Consider the following 22,511-nt stretch of genomic DNA (forward strand, 5'->3'; position numbering starts at 1 on the left):
GGTATTGTCTCTACCACTCCCAAACGAACATAGGGTGGGGGAGATCAAAGTAAGAATGCACATGTAATTAAGTTTCATATTAAAATGGAACAAATCATGTAAAGTTTACATTGTTGCAAGACAGAATATTGACTGCATCAGTTTTCTCCACCTCCTAAACCTATTCGTCAGACTGATATTCTCAGGTCAATCATCATTTCCTGTTCCTTCTCCATCTCCACAATTTTCTCTGCTCTTTCTCTCTCTGGAAATGGAGCAAACACCATGCAGGTTTCTAAGGAACAGAGAGCCTAGGCAACTTAGGCTTTCCTCCTACAGTGTTACTTCCCAAATAAAGATTCTCCCTCTCTATTTTTTAGTTTCATGTATCAGACTTGCCACTGTTTCTAGCATTGATGCTAAACAGCAGCTCCTACCTTGACATTCTTCTTTGGATAAAGGAAGAAAAATGGTTTCAGGACTGGAGATCTAGAGAGAAAAAAGATGCGAATTCAGAATAAATGTAAAGAGAAATACCTTTCAGCTGGCTTTTATATAGCCCTCATAGCCCCTTAAATCCAGTTACAGTGCTTGGGCATCAATTTAAATATTGACAGCGTAATATGGTTATTGATGTTGGCCCCCACAATGCTGGCCTTCAGGAAACTATTGAAAATGGAATTGCTTCAGAAAGCCTTTTGTTACTGACAATGCCTAAGATGATCGTAATTGTATGTTATGGTTATTTTTATTTTGTACCATAAACATTTTATTTTTATTTTAAACTACCAAGAGTCTTGGAATTATGGTGTGTAAAAAATCAAATAAATAGATAAATATTGAAACTATGCAGAATTGGTAGTAATCTGCTTTTGAGCAACTCTGTTACACCTGGATAGTACAGTTTATGGTAGTCCTATAATTGAATATACTGACTGGTAAATGTTGGTGAATACTCTCAGTATAGACAGATCTAATACATAAGCCAGAACATTTCTAAGATTGACAATATTTATTTAGATTCTAACTAAGGCAATCAGCTGTATAGCTAGCCAAACAAAGTTAATAATTGCTAACAATTAATTGACTAACAGTCTGTTCCTGTGTTTCTCAACCTTAGCAACTTTAAGACACGTGGACTTCAACTCCCAGAATTCCCCAGCTAGCTAGAATTCCCCAGGAGTTGAAGTTCATGTGTCTTAAAGTTGCTAAGGTTGAGAAACACTGGTGTATTCTAACTGGAGACAAAGAGAAGCAAAGTAGGGGATCTTCTTACCTCAAGCCCTGGTAGTTCATAATATCCAGGGCAGAAAGTGACATTGTGGGGGTTGTCAGGTTTTCAGCCTGCTAGATATTGTTATTTTAAAATTTCACATTTCAAGGAATAGCAGGAAGATAGCTACAATAGTTCCTGGTATACCAAACCAGATTATTCTTTTGAGGGAATGAAGAACAACAAATCTTAGAACCTTAACTTTGCTATTGCTAGTGGCAGTTTTCAAGAGGAGTGAATGAAAAGTAATGCCCCCACCTCCATAACTTTAATTTAAATAGGGAAAATTTAATAAACGGAACAGGAGAATAGTCCTTGAAATGAGCTGTTTTGTTTTCTTTTACTTCTCCACATAATCATTGCCATTTGCTACATAGTTCTGCTGCTGTACAAACTTACTAAAGCTATCCACAAAGTATTCCATACTTTTTTACTTCAACCAGGCTGTCACAGTCCTTTCCACCTCTTCATTTGAGTCAAACAGTGAGATCCAACTACAGTATACAATTCGTTATTGGGTGACTCGTGAGATGTGAAGTCTAGCATTGCCATATTGCAGCAAAACACCCTTCTTGTGTTTCCAAGTCCAGCTTAACGATTGCCTCAACGTTTTGAGCATTACAATGTAACACTCTGAGTTGATGTGGTACAAGGTTCAAAGAAAGCCATGTGAATAACATCATTTATGTCTCATCTGTAGCCATGAGTTTTCCTGCTGAAGCCCAGATTTTAATTTTTTTTTCCCACAGATGAAGCTTTGTGATGATATACCATGGACTTACACTTCATTTCTGGGTTATAATGAAAAGCCCATGTTTTGTGCTGTGAAGAAATTCCTCAGCTTCATTCTCTTGGTGTGACAACATTTGCTGGCAGATATCTCTTGGAGCTTTCATCTGTCAAGAAACCCATCTTGCACAAATCTTCCAATATTGAAGAAAATCAGTAATGTGACTCACACATTCCTGTGAAATACCAAGCCTGTCAGCAATTACCCTTTGAGTGATCCACTGAGTCTTCTTAATCAGATTTATCATCCTTTCTCACGGGAAACTCTTCGGTTGCTGCACAGGTTGTCCAATTTGTTCTCACTCACACAAATCAGCTCTTCCTGGTTCACCAGCTTTATATTTTTTGCCCCAGCAATGTACAGTACTCATATTAACATAGTAAACACCATAAACAACCTACATTTGGCAGTCAGTTGGAGGAATTCCTTCAGTGAATTGCTTAAAGCACACTGACAAGTACAAACTGCAGGCATCCATTTCACGAACAACAGCAATACAACCTTTTCTCGCAATAACTTCCCACCAACTAAAGTGAAGGAACAGATGCTGAAGAACGTGTCAGAGCTTCTATCATGTCAGTACTGCCATCTGTTGGCAACTTATAACATTACTTTTCATTTAAGCTTCGTATATTGAAAACAGCTATTGCAGTATCCCTCCCCAGGCAGAATTACAAATCATGGATGCCTTGCATTCATCTTCAACTTCCCCAGCCAGCATCCTGAGGTTTGGAAATCTCTATAAAGAGATGCAAAACATTAGAACATCAGAACAGAGTAGTAATTACTATACTTCTCCTTTAAAATACTTACACTTTGGGACGTCCTCCAATAATTCCAGTGAGTCCAGGTGCTAAAAATGCATGAAATGAAAAAGCAAATGAACATAAAATGCCAAAGACAGTTCACAAAGAATGACTATGTAATGTCCTATGCTCAAGTGGAAATATACTCCAAAGCTATTCCATCCTTTTGTAAAGAGCTAAAATTACATTCTAATTTAATCAAATGTTATGCCATTTAATTAAATGTTAACAATTTAAGAACATCTAGGACAAACGGTAGTAGGAGGGAACTTATTATTTATTCAATAAAAGTAAGAGCAAGGAAACTTTTTAAAAAAAGATAATATATAGGAGTGGAAGTTTGTGAAACCATGAAACTAGTGAAAATTAATGAGAAATTATAGGGGTGTAACTGTATCTTTAAGAAAATACTTATAGTATCTGTGTTATGAAGAGAGGCATGAAAGATATAAACTCAAATGTTGAACTAATATAGGGTTTTTAATGTAAGATTTTTTAAAATAGCATTTTTAAAAAATGAGTGGAATATTTAAAAACTGGAATGTGTATTACATTTTGCTATAAATTTCAGTCTGGAATATATATTCTAATTTTCAAATATCCTTCTATTAGTTTTTCTGTTCTAATAGAAAGAAAGCAATGATAATTGAGACAAACCAACTTTTATCACATCATATGGCCAGAAGTTGGCTACAAATAAAACATATAAAAATGAATATATATTTAGTGGAGCTTAAAAGTTTGTGAACCCTTTTGAATTTTCAAATTTTCTGGATAAATATGACCTAAAACTTGATCTGTTCTCCTCACAAGCCCTAAAACTAGAAGAAGAGAACCCAATTTTAGCCCATTCTTCCTTACAGAACAGCTTCAACTCAGGTATGTTGGTGGGCTTCTTCACTGCCCACTTCAGGTCCTTCCACAACATTTCTCTAGGATTACTGTCAGGATTTAGGCCATTCCAAAACATTAACTTTCTTTTGCTTTAACATTCTTTGGTTGTGCGACTTGTGTGTTTTGGATTGTTGTCTTGCTGCATTACCCACTTTCTCTTGAGCTTCATGAAGTTCATGGACAGATACCCTGACATTTTTCTTGTAGAATTTACTGGTCCACTTCAGAATTCATAGTTTCATCAATGATGCCAAGCCATCCTGGTCCAGAGGCAGCAAAGCAGGCCAAACCATGATACTGCCATCACGTTTCACAGATGGGATAAGGTTCTTATGCTGGAACCTTTTGCCAAACAACACTTTTCATTCAAGCCAAAAAGTTCTATTTTGGTCTCATCCATCCACAGAACATTTTCCAATAGCCTTCTGACTTATCCACGTGGTCTTTTGCAAACCGTAAATGGGCAGCAGTGTTCTTTTTGGAGAGTAGTAGCTTTCATCTTGCAACCCTGCCATGCACACCATTGTTCTGCAGTGTTCTCCTGATGGTGGTCTCATGAACACTGACACTCACCAACACAAGAGAAGTCTTTAGTTCCTTAGACATTACCCTTGGCTTCTTTGAGACTTCCTGGAGTATTACACACCTTAATCTTGGTGTGATCTTGGTTGGCCCACCATCCAGGGGAGTAACAACAGTATTGGATTGCCTCCATTTGTTCATGATCTGCCTGACAGTGGACTAGTGGAGTCCCAGCTCTTTAGAAAGAGTTTTGTAACCTTTTCCAGCCTGGTGAGCATCAACAACTGTTTTTCAGAGGTCCTCAAAAATGTTCTTTGTTCAAGCCATGATACATTTCCACATACTTGTGTTGTGAAGAACAGATTTTGCTAGTGAATACCCAGAATTCTGTTTTTTAAATAAGGCAGGACCCCCCCCCCACACACTCACACCTGATTATCATCCCATTGACAGAAACATCTGACTGTAATTTCCCCTTCAAATGAACTGGTAACCCTAGAGGTTCACATACTTTTGCCACACACAAATATGTAGCTTTGGATCATTTTTCTCTACGAATAAATGAACAAGTATAATGTTTTTGACTCATTTGTTTAACTGGGTTCTCTTTATCTAATTTTAGGATTTGTGTGGAGAACAGATCACATTTTAGGTCATATTTATGCAGAAATACTGAAAATTCAAAAGGTTCACAAATTTTTAAGCACCACTGTATATGTGTGTGTGTGGCTGGCTGGCTGGCTGGCTGGCTGGCTGAAGAAATCAATTTAGAAGCATATGGCTGAAGGCTTCTACCAAGCCATCTCCACAAGGACACGTGCTGGTGGAAGGGGATGCTTTTGTAATGCCCCAGAGCAAAAGCCCAACAACATTTCAAAATTGCTGGCATATACCCATTTGAAATGACCCCAAGAACTATGAAGCTGGCAACTAGACTGATATTTATTTGAAGAGCTATGTGTCCCAGGTAAACTGCCTGAGGATACTTCATTTTCAAAGCTCTCCAGTTCTAGGGAGTGAAGTTTGCCAACATTTTTAGACAGGTTCACTTAAAGTAGTTTCTAAGTGCACTGGGGCGGACCTACGGGCGGGGGGGAGGGCTTTAACCAAGGATTTAAAAGATAGTACCAAACTCTAGCATCCTGAGAGACCAAGCCAGTCTCTAAATATATAACAGCATTCTTAATACATCTTGGAACTGCAAGGATAGCTCTAATACATTTAGACCAAACAGCTTCAAGGTACAGATCTAGACACTGCAGAGAAGCTGAGAAATGGCTTTGGCTATGAAGATCTTTCAATCTGCAAGTATAAAGTGAACCCCTTTCAAATGGAAAAATCTCAAGATAGTGATGTTTATTATAATATATGTGAAAAAATACAGAACCAGAGCAATGACAATATAACATCTTCCCCATCAACTCCTCCCCACAATTCCCAAAAGGCTACTCCTCCCTAATAACTGTTGAAAATCACAGAGGCAAAGCTGGGTTACAGTTATGCTATTCAGCAGTATGAGAGAACTTTTTGGAGGTAGGGAAGGGCATTTCTAGCCACACTTGTTATTCATTTTGCCAGCTTTGTTCTGCCACTTTTTGTAAAAAATGGGATAAAATAAAAACTTTAGGTGACAAACAATAATATTTCCCAGTTCCACAAAACACAAAAGCACTAATAATGGCCAAAAATTGTCTAAGGAGCCTTTATTTAAAAAAATAAAAATAAAAGCAACAATTGATTCCTAGAAATAAGAAGAGGCAATTTGAGCAAGGGAATACTAGGAACTACCACTTCCTCTAATTTCCAGCACATATATTACAGGGTATTCCAATGTGCCAGGAAAAGTTAAGAGACTGATAGAGATGAGGGAGAGACTGGCCAATGAGCAGGAAATGCCTTTTTGATTTAGGGATGTGAGTAGCGAGAATTACTTGATTACAAAAAAACAGAGGATGGTAATTAGAACTAAGGCCCAGATAATGGATTAAGAGGCCCAAAAGATAAAAGCCTATGTTGGAAAATATTCTTTGTTTCTTGACAAAGCTCCAGCCATTGACGTTACTACAATCTGAATTTTTAGATGACAAGCATTTAAAATCAAATGTTCTACATTCATTACAATATTGTGCCTTATATACAAAACACTTTACTTGCAGAGGTCAGTTATAATTGCTTTAGCTATTTCCGCCCAACTGAGAGATAAGAAATCTTTTAGGATTATGTACTCAAACATGAATGAGGACTGATCTGTCTATTAAACTTAGGACATTTGTTGGAGAAACATCCAACACACTTGTCACCATTCATAATATTTACATGTACTCAGGACTTTAACATCTCAAACTGACTTAACCAGCTGTCATCATAGTGTCAACCTCCGGTCAATTAGATGTCAAATAGGGGTTAGCACATTAGTTTTGCTTTAGAAATAACTACTGAATAGAATAGTTATTAAAATATTCTTTGTTTATGGTGTTGAAATTTTATTTTCAATATGAAAAAAGAAATAACAAGTATTAATTAATAATAGGAGGAAATGGAACTTTTTTAGTCAATTTAATATACAGTATTTAGTCATTCCTAGTGGATTACAAATATAGAAAACTAGAAAAGATGCTTAAGGTATGTCAAATAAATAACCACTGTGGAATTCCTTGAGGCACAGAAGCAGCTGATTATTACAATGTTATGTTTCTTGATAAAAATATTAATTCAGAACTTTATTTAAATTAAAATGTGAAGACTTATATTCTGTGTTGTCTCTAAAGAGATATTCAATGAAATATAATTTCATGAATAAGATATGGCAAGTATGACAAAAAACTAGACGGGAACAAAAAAAAAAATGAACCCACACAACCCAAAGGGGGCTTCACTCACCCTTGCCAAAGGCCTGAGCAAAGAGCCAGGTCTTCAACACCACCAAGGTGGGGGTGGACTAGATTCCAGAAGAACCTTATTCCAGAAGACAGGTGCTGCTACAAAGAAGGCTTCTGGTGTCCCAATACATGGCACTGTTTAATCAAAGGAACCATGGAGGCCCCCAAACTCCTGAGCTTCCCTGGAGTCAATGTTGCCTAGTGACAAATTAAAATCCCCAAGGACTAATAGCCAGGACCATGACATTATCTTAGGCTGAGATATCTAGGAAGAGTTTTGCACATGCATATTAACTTGTTAACCCTTTATTTCCTAATAAGTGAAAGTCCTTTACATTGACCAATTTTAATTGAAATATTCTGTTAACTTGATTCTTCTAGATCAGATGAGGGGTAGATGGCAGCGCATATTTGTACTTTATACTACAGAAATATTTACTGTTATTTAATTAGTCCTATTCTAATGAATAAATAAGCCAGAATTTGGTCTTTTACCAGACCAAATTGCAGCAATCTCTGAAAAAAAATTGCCAAATTTTGGTATTTTTATTCTAGTTTGCCAAAAAAGTGATTGAATTAACCCAATTAGCTTGCTAGCTAATTTTGTGATCTGTACCTACTGTTGTTTACAACATAGTTTGTTGATCTGAAGTAGGTAGTTTCCGTATTTTTTAATGTCTGTTGTTTTATCTCATATGCTGGCCTATGGCAATATTAATAAAATACAATCTAAGTTTCTCGTGTGCTTTTTACAAGGTTCAGCTAAAGTTGCAGCTCACTTTTACCTTTTAGGAGTCTACATTCAGAGCAGGAATTGGGAATTTCTGGCCATTCAGATGCTGCTGACCTAACCAGTCCCTTGAGTCTCAGCCAGATGGCCAGTACTGAGTCATGCTTGAGGGTCAGACATCTCCCAGCATCTAAAAGGCCAGACATTTGTTTTTGAATACGTATGTTCCTTACCTGCTTCTGCAGTTACTGTTTTAAAAATGCCCCGCTGATTCAAACACAAATGAAAGCTGAAACATCTTTCCTTAGGGTTGCCTTCTTTTCTTAATATCTGGGCTGCTTCTCTAGACATTCCTGAGTGAAATAAGTTGGTTTTCCTTTGGTCACACCATGACCAAAGAGGAAAGCATGAGTTTGGGGAAAACAGTGCAATATTAAGTTAAGCTGAGCTGCCATGAATGGATGGGTGGAAAAAAGACGAGACGCAGAAAAAAACAATTAGGTCATTTGGAGACCTAAGAAAAAATGAGAACGGTGACTGTTTGGTATTTTTTTAAAAAGAGGGCTGTACCTCATGAAAACTTACTATTTTTAATAACATTTGTTAGTCTCAAAAGGTGCTACCAGATAACTCCTCATTTTTGGCTACCATAAAATAACATGGGTCTCCTTCTGCAATGTATGCTAATTGATTTCTCTTGTTTATAGTATAACCATGCTTTTGACTTTCAGTAAAACTTAAGAAAACTTTTAGTTATACTTACACACGCTCTGAGGAATGGACTTTTAGTAAACAATATTTTTGCAGATATGCAGTATAAGGAAATATATTTTAAATATAAAAAAGATCCTAAAAGCAAATACCATCAGTAACAAATGTCAAGATGGATACAGCTGTCTTATCTTAGTAATATTTAAAATCATATAGATAAATATCACTTTACTTTGCTGTTTGGTAGAAAATAAATTTATTGTCAATTAGACACTATGACCGCACACTGACCTTTCTTCTACAAACACAAGTTAAAATCAACAATGTATTCATCTTCTGTAGACGCAATGACTAAATAATTTATTTATATGCCTACATTAGCTACTGTATTCCATGTGTTTCTAAACAGTATAATAATAGTTAACTGGAAGTAAATGTAATGCAAATTAAGATCCGCATTCCAAAAGTGTTTAATTTTTCCAATGTGATTATTGCAATTTCCACAATTGTAAATAGTCAATGAATACTGTTATTTATGACAAGGTTCAGTCAAAACAAATAATGCAACAGTATTTCCAAAAAATTTTTTGCTTTCAAAATATGTTCTTGAATTTTAACTGACTGCTTTACACAATGCAGATTTTCAAAATAAATATTTAAAGTGTGTATGCTTTCTAAGAGTTTTTTTTAATCCCCTTTTAACCAAATTAAGTTTCTAATACTATTCAGATTTTTTATTCAGTCTCTCTCTTTTCTTTAACTGAGCAAATGTTTAATGTAGCTGTTCGAAATTTCTAGTGTTTCCAGCAATAAAATGAATTCATATGCTAAGGAAATGAAGATGTACTGATCAAATATTATAAGTGTCTTGACTTTCTGCTAGGTCCAGAAATATTTTACTTATTACATTATTACATTTATTACATTAAAATCCTTAGTAACTTTTATTCAGATGCCAGACCACTATAGCATTTATATGGCATAAAAAGAGGGACAGCATGAGAAATACAATTTCCATTACTGCCCACTTAAAAGAAATCTATCTAGAGGTATGAACCTAAAACAGAGCAAAGGTGGTTGACAGTAGAGAAATATGAGGCAACAATTTAACAGACAGAGGCTGGAAGGAAGGAAGGCAGGCAGGCAGGCAGGCAGGCAGGCAGGCAGGCAGGGTGGGGCAGGACATGACTAGTAATAAAATGAGTAGGATTTTATAGCTCTAAACAATACTGTTTGAAAAAAAAAACCTGTAATATAAACCATAATTAAAAAGAGGTACTACAGTAATCAGACCAGTGAGAATGTATATGTCAAGTCTGAGAATCTACGAGGTATTCTATCATATTTGAGTATATATTATAAATGTGGGTAACAAAATATTATAGTAAGCTTTAAAATAAACCATCACTATGAATATTGCGTGCAGTCTCATGCAATTTGATGTAATTGGATCAAATGTGTAAAGAAAGTTTCCTTTGTAATTGTGTGAATCATAATCCTCAAATGATTCAGTTAGTTTTCCTCTTATACCCCAAGGCCTATGACACATACTTTAATAGATTACATGCACATACAATATCCTCATAAATCATTATTTTGGTTAACTGAAAAAACAGAGGACAGATACATATGCACAGGGAAGAATCATGCTATATAATAATAAGTTACGGGTAAAAGTAAAGACTGCTTCTAAAGCCCTATATGGAAGGGGAAATACCAAGTGTCCAAGCTGGTTTTAGAAAAGACTGAGGAACATGAATCATTTTTGCTGATGCACACTGGAGAAAGCCAAAGAATATCAAAAAGAAATCAATATATGCTTCACTGATCATAGAAAGACCTTTGTGTCAATCATGTCAAGCAGTATAATGTGTTTAGAAAAATGGGAATCCCAGAACATCTCACTGTCCTATACACAGGTCAGAAAGCAACAGTCCAGAGTCAGTCCTGGCAGAGTGAAATGATTGGCTCCAGGTTGACAAAGGAGTAAGACAAAGCTGTATCGTACCCCCTTATTTACTCAAGTAATATGCTGAATATATATTGAGCTAAACTGGACTAGAAGATCAGCATCATTTTAAAACTAAAGGAAGAAGCATCAATAACCTGCGCTATGCTGATAACACTACTCTGATAGTTGAAAATGCAAATGATCTGCAAACTCTAGTAATGAAAGGAGTGAATCTTGGACTAAAATTAAATGGAAAGAAGACAAAGATGAACAAATAATGACATCAAGTAAAGCAACCAGCCTTAGAATTGACAGTGAAGTGGTGGATAGCTACTGCCTTTTAGGATTGACAGTAAAAAATCAGCAGTCAAGAAATAAACCACAAACTTGTACTTGGTACAGTAGCAGTGAAGACCTTGGAAAAGATATTCAGATGCCAGGATATGTCTATATCTACAGTGATTAGAATGTAGGCAATAGTTTTCCCTGTGACACTCTAGGGAAGTGGAAGTTGGACTTTGAAGAAGCATGATAGAAAGAGTATTGCTTATAAATTTTGGTGTTGGGGGAGACTCCTGAGAATACCATGGATAGCTAAGAAAACAAAGAAATAGATCATAAAACAAATCAGTCCAGAGGTCTTACTCAAGACACAAATGACCAGGCTCAAATTATCATACTTCAGACACATTGTGGGAAAATCTAGCTCTCTGGAGAACTCCATAATGCTGGGAAAGGTGGAAGAAAAGAGAAGAGGACAACCAACAGCGAAGTAGATGGACTCAGTTACATTGGCAATGGGCGTACCATTGGAAGCCCTGAAAGACCAGGCTGGGGACAGATTACCATGGACAACATCAGTCTGTGTGGTCATTAAAAGTCAACACTCCTGGAGTCTTCTTTATGGACAAAACCATGTAGTTGTCTTATTAAAAATACAGAAGCCTTCTGATTCCAGTTTAGCCTATAGCCCTAGAATTTATTATTCTCCCAAGTATTAACCAGGTTTGATCCTTGCTCGTTCCTTCAGGATAAGCTAATTTAGCTAAGTGCTGCCACAATACAATGATGGTAATGGTTTGCCTTAACTATTAATAACAAAGCCCTTTATTGCACTAAAAGCTAATAACTGGAAATGTCATATACTCCTAATATTGGTTCCACAAATTAGTCAACATTTAGTTATCAATGAAAATGGTATCTCTAACATGTCACTCAAAAAATATTATATTAGTTGACAGCTGGAGGTACTTAGTGCAATAATGTACAATTACAGAAAGATTTTTAAGCCATCAAACTGATTTTGTTCTTGAGCAAACAGGAACCACAAATGCATTTCTATCCTGTGTTTTCTTCATGTAAGTAAAAGCAATGTCAATAACAATTTAAAAAAGCACACATTAGCAACATACTTGTCAGCTCCTCTTTCACCAAACAATTTAAGCCATTATCATTTCAATAACAACAACAACAGCAATAGCCAAATCCAGTCTAAACAGCTGGCTGACTGTGTGACCAACAATAATTCAAGTGAATGCTGAGCCTGAAGATGGTAGCTTGCAAAGTGAACTAGATAATTTGCAGTAGAGATAATTTCTGAACTAGAGACTTTCCAATTCAAAACTCAGATTGTTAATTACTATATTATTCTAATTCTATAAAAAATATGCTATTTACACATTGAATACAAACTATAAGCTGATTCCAGTTTTCTCTAACGTTTTCTATTAATTTTAAATGTACAGGCCATATTGTAGATTAATAGAGGACTGGTATCTGTTACTGTGGAGCTCAGACATACTATTGCTCAATTCCTTTGTATATTGACAGTTTATCTTTTGTTTGAAATAACTGGGACTATTTGATGTAACAAAATATCTTAATGTTTACTGTTCATATAGAGATGCTCACATTCTTCTGGCAATTATGTTTTAGGAAATCTCCAAAAGAGGAAGATACGCAGTGCAAAATTCTGCTAATTATGAGTCAAATTCTGCCAGTAAAACCAAAAGAGAAATACTTGAAATGGCCAATCCAGAGCCCATACAATAGTGCAGTTGCAAAACATGACTATACGCATAACAGGTTATAAAGTTCAGAGGAGCATTTGATCACTTACTTGTTTTTATTGTTTTTTTTATGTCTGCCTTTTGTAATTCAGTGTTTTTGTTCACTGTTCAGGCTGCCCAAGAGCAGTGCTGGCTCAAGGGTATGTGGCACCCCTAAGCCACTTTGACTGATAGTGCCACCTCCTGCCAATGCAAAGATATGCATTTTTAGAATGACTTGGAAGGAGGGATGGCATTGGTGCCCCCTAAACTTTAACAGCCTAGGCCAGTGCCTACCTGGCCATAGTCTAAAGCTGGCCCTGGATCAGAGACTGCTGCTAACTCCTTCTAGCTTCTCCATGAGCTTTTTGTTGTCATCTTCTTTCTGAGGGGATTATTATGGTCTGATCTGGTCTCCCCCTGGCCTCCACACTTCCTTTCAGGTCCTCCAGGCCCTCTTCTCTGGGTGTTGACACTGCCTACAAGGTTTTCCAGGACCTCTTCCTTCCCCTTTCTTATGCAGCTAGCTTTTTATAATAACATCTGTCAGTTGTATTACTAGGGTCTTCGTTGGTCCTGTGCAGTGCAGAGTGGGGAGGACTCTAATTTCTTCCTTGCCCAGCCTCAGGCACCTTCAACACTATTTTCTTGACTGTCATTGCTCCAAGGTGGCTTCTTCTGCCTGTTGATATTGCTGGTGCTGCAAGTTGCTGTTGAGGTCACAGCAAAGAGGTTTGGAGTTCCAGCTTACCCTTCTACCAGCTATTGCTACGTCTGGCCTGGTGCTGGATCCCTTGTTGGCCTCCACGGCTTCCACCAATTACTCAGAAATTGTTCAGCTTCTTACTCTTTGTCACCCATACATGCACATCTTCCCATTTAGCTTCTCTTGTCTGCCCCCACTGTGCTCCTGGTCCAAATCACTACCAGTTTCTTGGCTCCTCCAGATACCTGTCCTCCAGGTTGAGAGGTCCATTACCACCCCTGAGGACCTCCTCTATGACAACTCTGCAACTGCTGACATTGCTACTAGGTAGCTCTGTGAGGGGAGGAAGCGAGGGAAGACTGTCTACCTCCTTGTACATCTTCTCCTGGCTCAAGTCACCCAGGATTTTTAACCTGTGTTCTACTGCTTACTGCTTCTCTGCACTTCTTGTCACAGCTATTGCCATCATTGCTGGGCTGTTTCCCAGCAGAGAGGCTGAAGTTGGTGGTGGTGTCATCACTGGCTCCCCAGTTTCCTTTCACAGCCTGGAGCTCATCGGCATCTTCCTGGCTTGCACACTCACATGCACAATCTTCTCTGCTGCCACACCACCAAATAAAAAAACCAATCAACCTCTACTGCGACAGCTGTGTCTATTTTAAAGGGACTGGCTCCTTTTCTTCAGCAGGATGGGGCCCTTAACTGGTTCAAGGTGGGAGGAAGCGTGCAACACTTTTCATCACCCTGCAGCTGTCCTTGCACATGTTTAGATTTACCTAACATGATAAGCCAAAACACAGAATTAGCATTCTGATCTACCTGTTAAGTGTGGGGCACACTAATCAAAACTCTGTTTTCCATTAATCTTTTTAACTTTGATATTTGTCAGAAACAATTCTTCTAAATTGTTCATAAGTGCAAGCATTTGTTTAGCTAACAACTCCCTAAATTGTTTGTGAGGTCTGAATAAATACATAAAATATTAATCCCATTTGAGAGATAGAAATTGTTTTCATTAATGAAATTAACAGTGCATACGTCTGCCAGAAAAACATCACATATCAATTTTAAAAAACGTTCTGAAAATTTTCTACCCATCTATAAACACTCCCCTTTAATCATTAGTGCTCATTTTTTTAATCAAAGGACCACAAGTTTTTCTACAGCTTAATTAGAATTCATTTATGAAGTACAACAGCAAAAGAAAAAAGCAAATGTGATGAATTTGAGTTGTCAAGTAGGGAGAGTAAGAAATTAAAGATGTACCCATTCCTGTTCCAGCTGGAGCAATCTCTCTGGAAAAGATTTCTACTGCTTCTTTCTGCTTATGAAATACAGCAAGCCAAATGACAACTTCACGGGGACCCTGTTTTCAAATATTAGAAGAGAAAAAATACAGGTTAATAGAACAAACATTTGTTTACTATGCAATTCTTTAAAGACAGAAAAACAGAATCTAAAATGTGAATCAGAAATCATAAGCCATAGTAACTTAAGCTATATACAGTATTTCCCAAAACCTTAATAAGAAATTGTCATTAATTTGTAAAATTGATTACTATTACTGAACTTTATGTTAAATAAAAGTATTAAAAGTAATGACCTAGCAATAGAAATAGCATATACAGGTAGTTAACAAAGGCAGTTGGGACCAGAATTTCCATTATTAAGCGACGCGGTTACAAAGCTTAGTAATGTTCACTTAGCAATGGAAATTCTGGCACTTCTGGTTGCTGTCGATAAGTGAATCACCGCGGGTTGTTAAGCAAAGACATCATGTGGTCGCCATTTGCAACCTCCTGCCAGCTTCCCCACTGACCTTGCTTGTGGGAAGCCGGCAAAGAAGGTCGCAAATGGCGACCACATGACCACGGGATGCTGCAACCTCATAATCACGAACTGGGTGCCAAGCGCCCAGATCATGATCACATGTCCGTAGGGACACTGCGACAGCCAGAATTTCAAGGACCGGTCATAAGTACCACTCATTCACTGCCGTCGCAAATTTGTACGGTCACTGAACAAGTGGTCACTGAGTGGTCACTAAGCAAGGACCACCTGTATACCAAATGACCTTTAGACTGCTGATCAAAAAGTATGGCTTGAATGGTTTATATCAATATTAACTATGATTTTTAAGACATCACTGTTGATAAGCATAAAGTTGTTTAAATTTTACATCCAAAGCTAAATGTAATGAACTGCAAAATACATCAAACTATTTGTTATACAGTAAAGGTTTCTGTCTTAAGCTTAATACTTAATACTAAGGTCTCCACTGTATTGTTACTTATTATTTATTCATATTAAAGAAAAAAGAGAAAAAACAAACAAAAAGAAAATGTTTGAAAAAATAATTTAAAATGCTATTTGGTTTCTAACTTCCCCCTTTTTGTGCCTCTACCAATTTGCAGTGTTTATAAGCATTTAGGCCCCCTTAGAAGCCATACTGTGTTTATATTTGCCTTGCTGCATAATATATTGCATATATGGGAATCATTCTTGCTTGAATTTGGTTAAACTTGATTGCATTATATTCTGAAGTGGAAAACACACTACAATTAAACAGTATTATATTTTTAATGTTATGTGATTTCATAATTTTACCAATTAAATTAAATTAAATGAAAATTGTGAAGATAACAATAAAGATAAATTGTGATGCTACTCACATACCTTCATTCTGCATAGAACCCATTATGATATTCAACTAAGGTATTTTATTTATTTATCAACAATCTTTATATACTAGTCCCAGCAATTTGTAATATAAAATAATACATAAATAAATAATTGTACAACATAAACAATAAAAACAAACACCCAATTCAGCATTGATGAATCATGGCAAAAGCTCTTATTCAAAATATTGCTATCCCAATTCTCCTACAACATTAGGCAGTTTAAGCCTTTCTCTAAAAACAATATAGTCTGAAAACCGTGACATATAAACAAAAATAAATTATCATTAATGAAAATGACTTTATTCTTATAATTGCTTAGCCTCCAATTTGCATTTCTGTTCAGCTTCCTACCTGAGATCAGACTCCACAAAGAAAAGGAGTATTCTCTGCAAATATTTATCTTTGTTTCCATTTACCCTTTCTTTTTTCATGGAGGAGGTGAAATGATGGAGGAGAATCAAAAGGGTAGAAAAATGGAAAGGGTGGAATCCTTTCCTTGATTTCCTCTTAACCTATGAAGTCCCTCAATTTCATACTTACACCCTCTAAGTTCTGCTTTGCATGTGGTCCATAGGTTTCTTCAGAACCTAAAATCTGTAGGTTAACTCCACTGTAGTCCTCATATCCCAGCTGATGAAACATAATCCGTGTCCTGAAACAATTATACTATCTTTGTTTTATAGTATTTTATTTGTATCCCACCATCTTAAAACCTGAACATATATCATAAAATCATAAGTAAAAATATCATCGAGAGCCAGTCTAGTGTACTGATTAAAGGCACCAGGCTAGAAACCGGAAGACTGTGATTTCCAGTCCTGCCGTAGGCATGAAGCCAGCTGGGTGATTTTGGGCCAGTCACTTTGTCTTAGCCCTAGGAAGGAAGCAGTGGCAAACCACATCCTAAAAATTTGCCAAGAAAATTGCACTGACTTGAAGGCATGCATAAATAAATAAACAAATCTCCAATAAAAATATAAATAAAAAACAATCCAACCTGCCTGAGAGGAACCATCAAGTAACTAATGAATTGTAATTAATGAACTGTGGAGTCCTTGGGGTTCTCTGAGCTTGGTTCTTTTCTTGCAAACGTTTCATTACCCGGCTAGGTAACATCTTCAGTGCTAAAATGGGATGGGATTTGCTCTCTATTTATATACTTATGCCTTGCCAGTGCTGGTGGGGGTGGAGGTTTTGTTTTGCTCCTCTGGTAGTTCTTTGATTAGCATATATTTACTGCTTGATTGTGTGCCTGGTGGTAACCCTTGCTTATCTGGGTGATGATTGCTGGTGACTGACTGCTGGTGAGGCGATCTTCTGGTCTTTTGTCTCTTTTGAATAGTATGTAGATGCTGTTTATCTCTATGTGTCTGATAACTGCTGCCTTGTCTGAATACCAGGCTTCCAAGAATTCTCCTGTATTTGGTCTAAAATGCTGACAGTTTCCCAGTTAAACTATGGTTAAGTCTGTCCATGGGTTTAATTAATTAATTTATGTGTTTAATTAATTAATGAAATGTTTCTGAAAAAGATTTTTGAATCAGCTAAATACCAGTATGTCCCTTTCTGAGGTATAAATGACACAGTATATCAGCAGACTTGTTTGTTAAATAAGTTTGCCACCTTTGTGGATTAGGCAGCATGAAACTGAGATTTAAAGGGAAAAATAGATGGAACAACTAGTAGCACAGCCTATGCATAAGTTGTGGATTGTCCCCTTCACCAAGTGATTGAAACATGTCAAGCATCCCATTATTCATAAATATCTTTGGTCCTTTAAACTGTATCTCAGCTCCTTATTTTTTTTTTCAAGATGCAAATTAGGTATCTTCATGTATACTTTGTGACAGAAAATTAAGTTCTTCATTGGGCAAGTATTCATATATGTCTGATCCCCAAGAGTGGTTATCGTAAGAAATTTTGTTAAGAAAAATGCAACAGAATCAAGAAAAATGCTAAATACTCATAACTCAGTTAGACCTAAATATTTTGATTTTTTTTAAAAAAAAATCTTTTAATTTTTGCCCAATTTTATTCCACTCATTGCTACAAACACCGTACTCTTTTAAAAAAAAACTAGAGGAGAAATTTAAACATTTTAAGCATCCCTTATATCCAAATCGACATTTGTATAGGCAAAGATAACCTCTTAGAAAAATATATATATATAACCATTAAGCGAGCAGAAGAAAGTAGAAGCTGCAGTAGGAAATCCCAGAACAGCAGGAAAGAGAAATACTTCCAGGCTTTTACATCCAGGCTCTGCTCCTCTCCTGCTTGAACTACACAACTTGCTCAGTCTTAGTCAGTGTTAAGCCCCATGCAGGGATGCAAGAACTACTATATACAGGTTCCAGTAAAGTATCTTTAATGCTATTTGGGGATAAATTAGAACCCTGGAAACTATAAGATGAATTTTCCTCTCATTTCCTCATTTATTTATTTATTTATTAAATTTCTATGCTACCCATCTCCCCCAGAGGGTGACTCTGGATGGCTCACAATTAAAATCAAACATTAAAGACAGTAAAAATAAATATCTGTATTAAATTACCTAAAAAATAATACTATATAAAAAGACTATATACATAAAAAGACTATATAATTCAAGATGACAGGGGGGCAGAATCAATTACCCCACCAGCCAATTCCAACAATGCAAGCCCCCATGAGGCCCCCAGGCCCTTTGGCATAGCCAAAATTTCACACTCTTTCTGAAGGCCCTGAGTGTGGGGGCACACACCTCAGGTGCTAGGTTGTTCCACAGGGTGGGGGCCATGGCAGAAAAGGCCATCTTCCTAGACCCTGACAGCCAAAATTCCTTGCTTGGTGGGGTCCGCAACATGCCCCTTCTGCTGGACCAAGTGGGGTGGACTGATATAACAGGGGCAAGACAGCTCCTCAGATAACCTGGTCCTGTGCCATGAAGGACTTTAACGGTAATAACCAACACCTTGAACTGGACCTGAAAGCAAACCGGCAACCAATGCAGCTCATGTAACAGAGGTGTTATATGTGCCCCCCTCGGGGCATTCAAAACGGTCTGCACTGCTGCATTTTGTGCCAGCTGTAGCTTCCAGATACTCTTCAAGGGTAGCCCCATGTAGAACGCATTGCAGAAATCCAACCAGGAGGTGACTAGGGCATGAGTGACCGTGAGTTAATTTATAGTGAGTTAATTAAAACAGAGTCTCTTTGAATTATCTGAAATGCTTCTTTCCAGGTTTCTTGCCACCTGTGCTATGTTGTAATGCCAGGTTGGTATAATATAAAAGGGAGATCATCCAAGATCACTCAAAGTTCATCCAGCTTGACTCATAACAGAGACCTAGCTGGTGGATGCTGGCGAACAATATGGGGCCAGTTTCTCTCAGCAGGATATTCTACAGTAGAACAAGCAAGAAGATGGGAAAACGTGTGATGTGGCTGTTGCCCATAAGAATAGTATCTGTAAATACTGAATACTTGTCAGAAAACTGGTTCATATTGAGAACATGTACAGTGACCATGGAAAGAATGAGAATTCATGTTTTTGCGCTCCCAAACCTGCTGCCTAATGAAATGATTGACTGAGCTGATATGGTTGATCTCAGAGATGGAGCTCCTAGGTTTATTTACTGGGAATTTCAATAATCATCTGGGGGACGATTTATTTGGAATGGCTTAGGAGTTCACAGCAGCCAAGAGAACTATAACCTATCCTAACTGATCACATGCCCAATTTGTTACTTTGTTCTGATCAGGGAGGTATTTCATGAGTGAGGCAATTTAGGTTTCCCCACTCTCATGAACAGTCACCAACTAGTTAAGACGGGAGTAGTGACTACACTTCAGGGGTAGTGAACTTATTAGTTATTATCCAACCAAAAGTTTATGGATCCAGTTATTTATTTATTCATTAATTTATTAGATTTCTATCCCATAATTCTTCCAGAAGTTTAAAATGAGATACACAGAACTCCACCCTCCAATTTTTCTCCACAATAACCTCGTGAGTTGGATTGTATTGAAAAAGAATAACTGGTACAAAATCATCCAGAAAGTTTTCATGGCTGAGGATTTAACCTGAGTCTCCTGATATTACACTAATCTTCTAAGAGGACTTAGAAGGGTTTGGAGTGGTTCCATCAGTGTTTCTGCCAATGGTATCGGGATAAGGAGTTAACATAATAGCCCCTAAGTGCCCTTTCTAACCTGCTGCAAAGGTGGCCCTGTGGTATACAGATCAATTGCAACAGCTAAAGTGGCAAAGTAGACACTAGAACACAAGTGGAGGAACACCTGATTCAAATCAGATACAACACAACAATAAAATCCATTTGGAAGCCTACACTGTGGCAAAACATGCAGCACAGAAGCAGTTTTTTCCTGCATGTTTCACATTCAAAAGCTTATGGTCTGCTGAACTGTTACAGATTATGAGGGTGTTGACTCATATTCTGCCTACTTATCCCAGAGTTTTATTACAGAAACCTAAGGGACTTATAGCAATACTTTCATTTTGTTTTTTGTGGATAAAATCTGTCATATTCGGATTTTACATACAGTACACAGTCACATATGGGGGTGTCTAGTGATTCCTTTTTCTATAGTTAGACTGGATTAATTTCAATTTATGACACTACAGATGTGACCTGGCCTAATTTAGCTTGTAACTTCTAGCTAGGATGTTACTGGAAGCAGATTATCTTGACCTATTTCAAACTGTATCAGGGCAGGACACTGCTTAATAACCTAATGGATGACATTTGGGAACTAATGTACGGAATGTGACTCTGTTGGTTATCTTCACATCTCAGTGCTTTAAATAGCATCAACTATGGTAACCTTCTGGACTGGCTGAGTAATTTAGGAACAAGAAGTAAAATTCTGCAGCAGTTCCGTTCCTAACTTCAGACAGATTTCATATGGTATCGCATGGAGACAAATGCTCCTCAAAATATATGTTCCTTGAGGCTCTACTCTGTCTCCACTGGTTTTCACTATCTACGTGAAATTGCTGGGGGAGATATCAGAATATCTAAACCAAGTGTTATTATTCTGTGGCATGTTCAGGAAATAGTGTGGCTCCTGGAATGCTTGCCAGCAGTCATTAATGGGCTGGGTGAGGTATAAGAGAATCTGGACAAGATAGAGATACTCATTGTGAGGGGCTATAATTCTAGAGAGGTGATCAGATCTGCCTGTTCTGAATAGGATTCAATTAATGGGGAGTTTGGGATTGCTTCTGGACCCAAGTCTCTCTCTGATTTTCCAGATCAGAAACACCTTTAAAAGCTTTGGTTGATATGCCAAATACATCCCTTTCTGGAAGAAAATGACCATAACTGAACTGATAATATTGACAATAACAGTATATGCTCTATTTGAGGCGGCCTTTGTATGTAGTCTGGAAACTTCAACTGGAAGTGTCAAACTTGGCACAAACTCGGCAGCTAGACTAATCCTGGGAACAAGACAAAGAGACTACATTACAACTATGTTTAAAGCACTACACTGGCTGCCAATTCATTTCTAAGCAAAATACAAAGTGCTTGTCTTTACTAGTTAAAGGCATACTTAGCTTATAACCAGTCTATTTGCAAGAATATCTCCATGTAGATACTCTCTACAGAGCTTCATCTACAGTTGCTGCAAGCTTATCTAGTGGTGATATGGGATAAAACTTTTTCTGTTGCTGACTCTTCTCTTTAAATTGTAGAGCTGAGGGGCCTAACGCCTTAGGCTTTTAAAAGACCCTTAAAATATTCTTTTTATCTAAGCTTTTATAGTTGATTTTAATTGCTAATTTTATTTATTCATTTTAATTGCTTTTCAGTTGTTTGTAAAGTCTTGATTTTAGACCTCCTTTTTATTGTAAACTATCAAGGGACATAAATAAACAAACAGTGACCAAATTTGGTCCTTCACTGTCAAGTTCTTTGAAGATCACTGTTGCTGTGTTAATTTTTGGGGTCCAAGCAATCCCTCACAATTAGACCTTTTCTTAACCATGGTTTGAAAAAAAATGAGATGAAAAATGTTGGAATCCAGCCCAAATCAGATATTTTACCTTCTTGCCTTAACTGCAGAAAATATTTACACTGGCATTGTTTACAGGAAATCCAGGCACCCATTTATTCAGGATGTGAATACCATCAATGTCTGAAACTCTTTCGACAACATTTATGGATGGTGATGGGCAACAATGCATAATTTGTAAACATAATAACCTGTTACATTACTTGAAACACTAATATGATACTATTCATTTAAAAGAGTTATATTTTAGGATACTGACCAAATAATAACCTACTGTTAGGAAATGTACTATGCACTAGATTCTAACCTTTCCAAGATACTTTCAGCAGTTCTTCTTCCCTTCTCTATTGCCCTTGGCCCTCCCACTGGGCAGCAAGCTGTAGCTCTGAATCCATCAAGATAAGTGGCATTTACCTGGGGAAACAGTTGCAAAGGGTTTGCCATTAATTGTACAATCTCTGATTAGAAATATAAAAATTCAATTTTATGGTTATGAAATTTATTCTGGGGATTTTTG

The 22,511-nt window shown here is 37.1% G+C and overlaps 1 protein-coding gene across 4 annotated transcripts in view; it reads right to left on the reverse strand.

Annotated features, from left to right (window-relative positions):
* The window catches only part of LOC103061691 (uncharacterized), a 72,210-nt gene that overhangs the window by 26,790 nt on the left and 22,909 nt on the right, over positions 1–22,511 (reverse strand). For 3 of the 4 annotated variants that reach the window (XM_007436464.4, XM_088132727.1, XM_088132725.1), the window contains exons 11-15: positions 22,302–22,408; positions 16,514–16,625; positions 14,556–14,655; positions 2,856–2,895; positions 417–468 (exon numbers count right to left, since the gene is read on the reverse strand). In XM_007436464.4, coding sequence (XP_007436526.2) covers positions 417–468; positions 2,856–2,895; positions 14,556–14,655; positions 16,514–16,625; positions 22,302–22,408 — 411 coding nt within the window. Of the gene's footprint in view, positions 1–416; positions 469–2,855; positions 2,896–14,555; positions 14,656–16,513; positions 16,640–22,301; positions 22,409–22,511 lie in introns of all 4 variants that reach the window. The other variant, XM_088132726.1, reaches the window with a different exon arrangement.

This window comes from Python bivittatus, unplaced genomic scaffold, assembly GCF_059951505.1.
Source record: "Python bivittatus isolate LINGU-HERP-01145 unplaced genomic scaffold, Pbiv_v1 ctg000070_np1212, whole genome shotgun sequence".
Lineage (NCBI taxonomy): Eukaryota > Metazoa > Chordata > Lepidosauria > Squamata > Pythonidae > Python > Python bivittatus.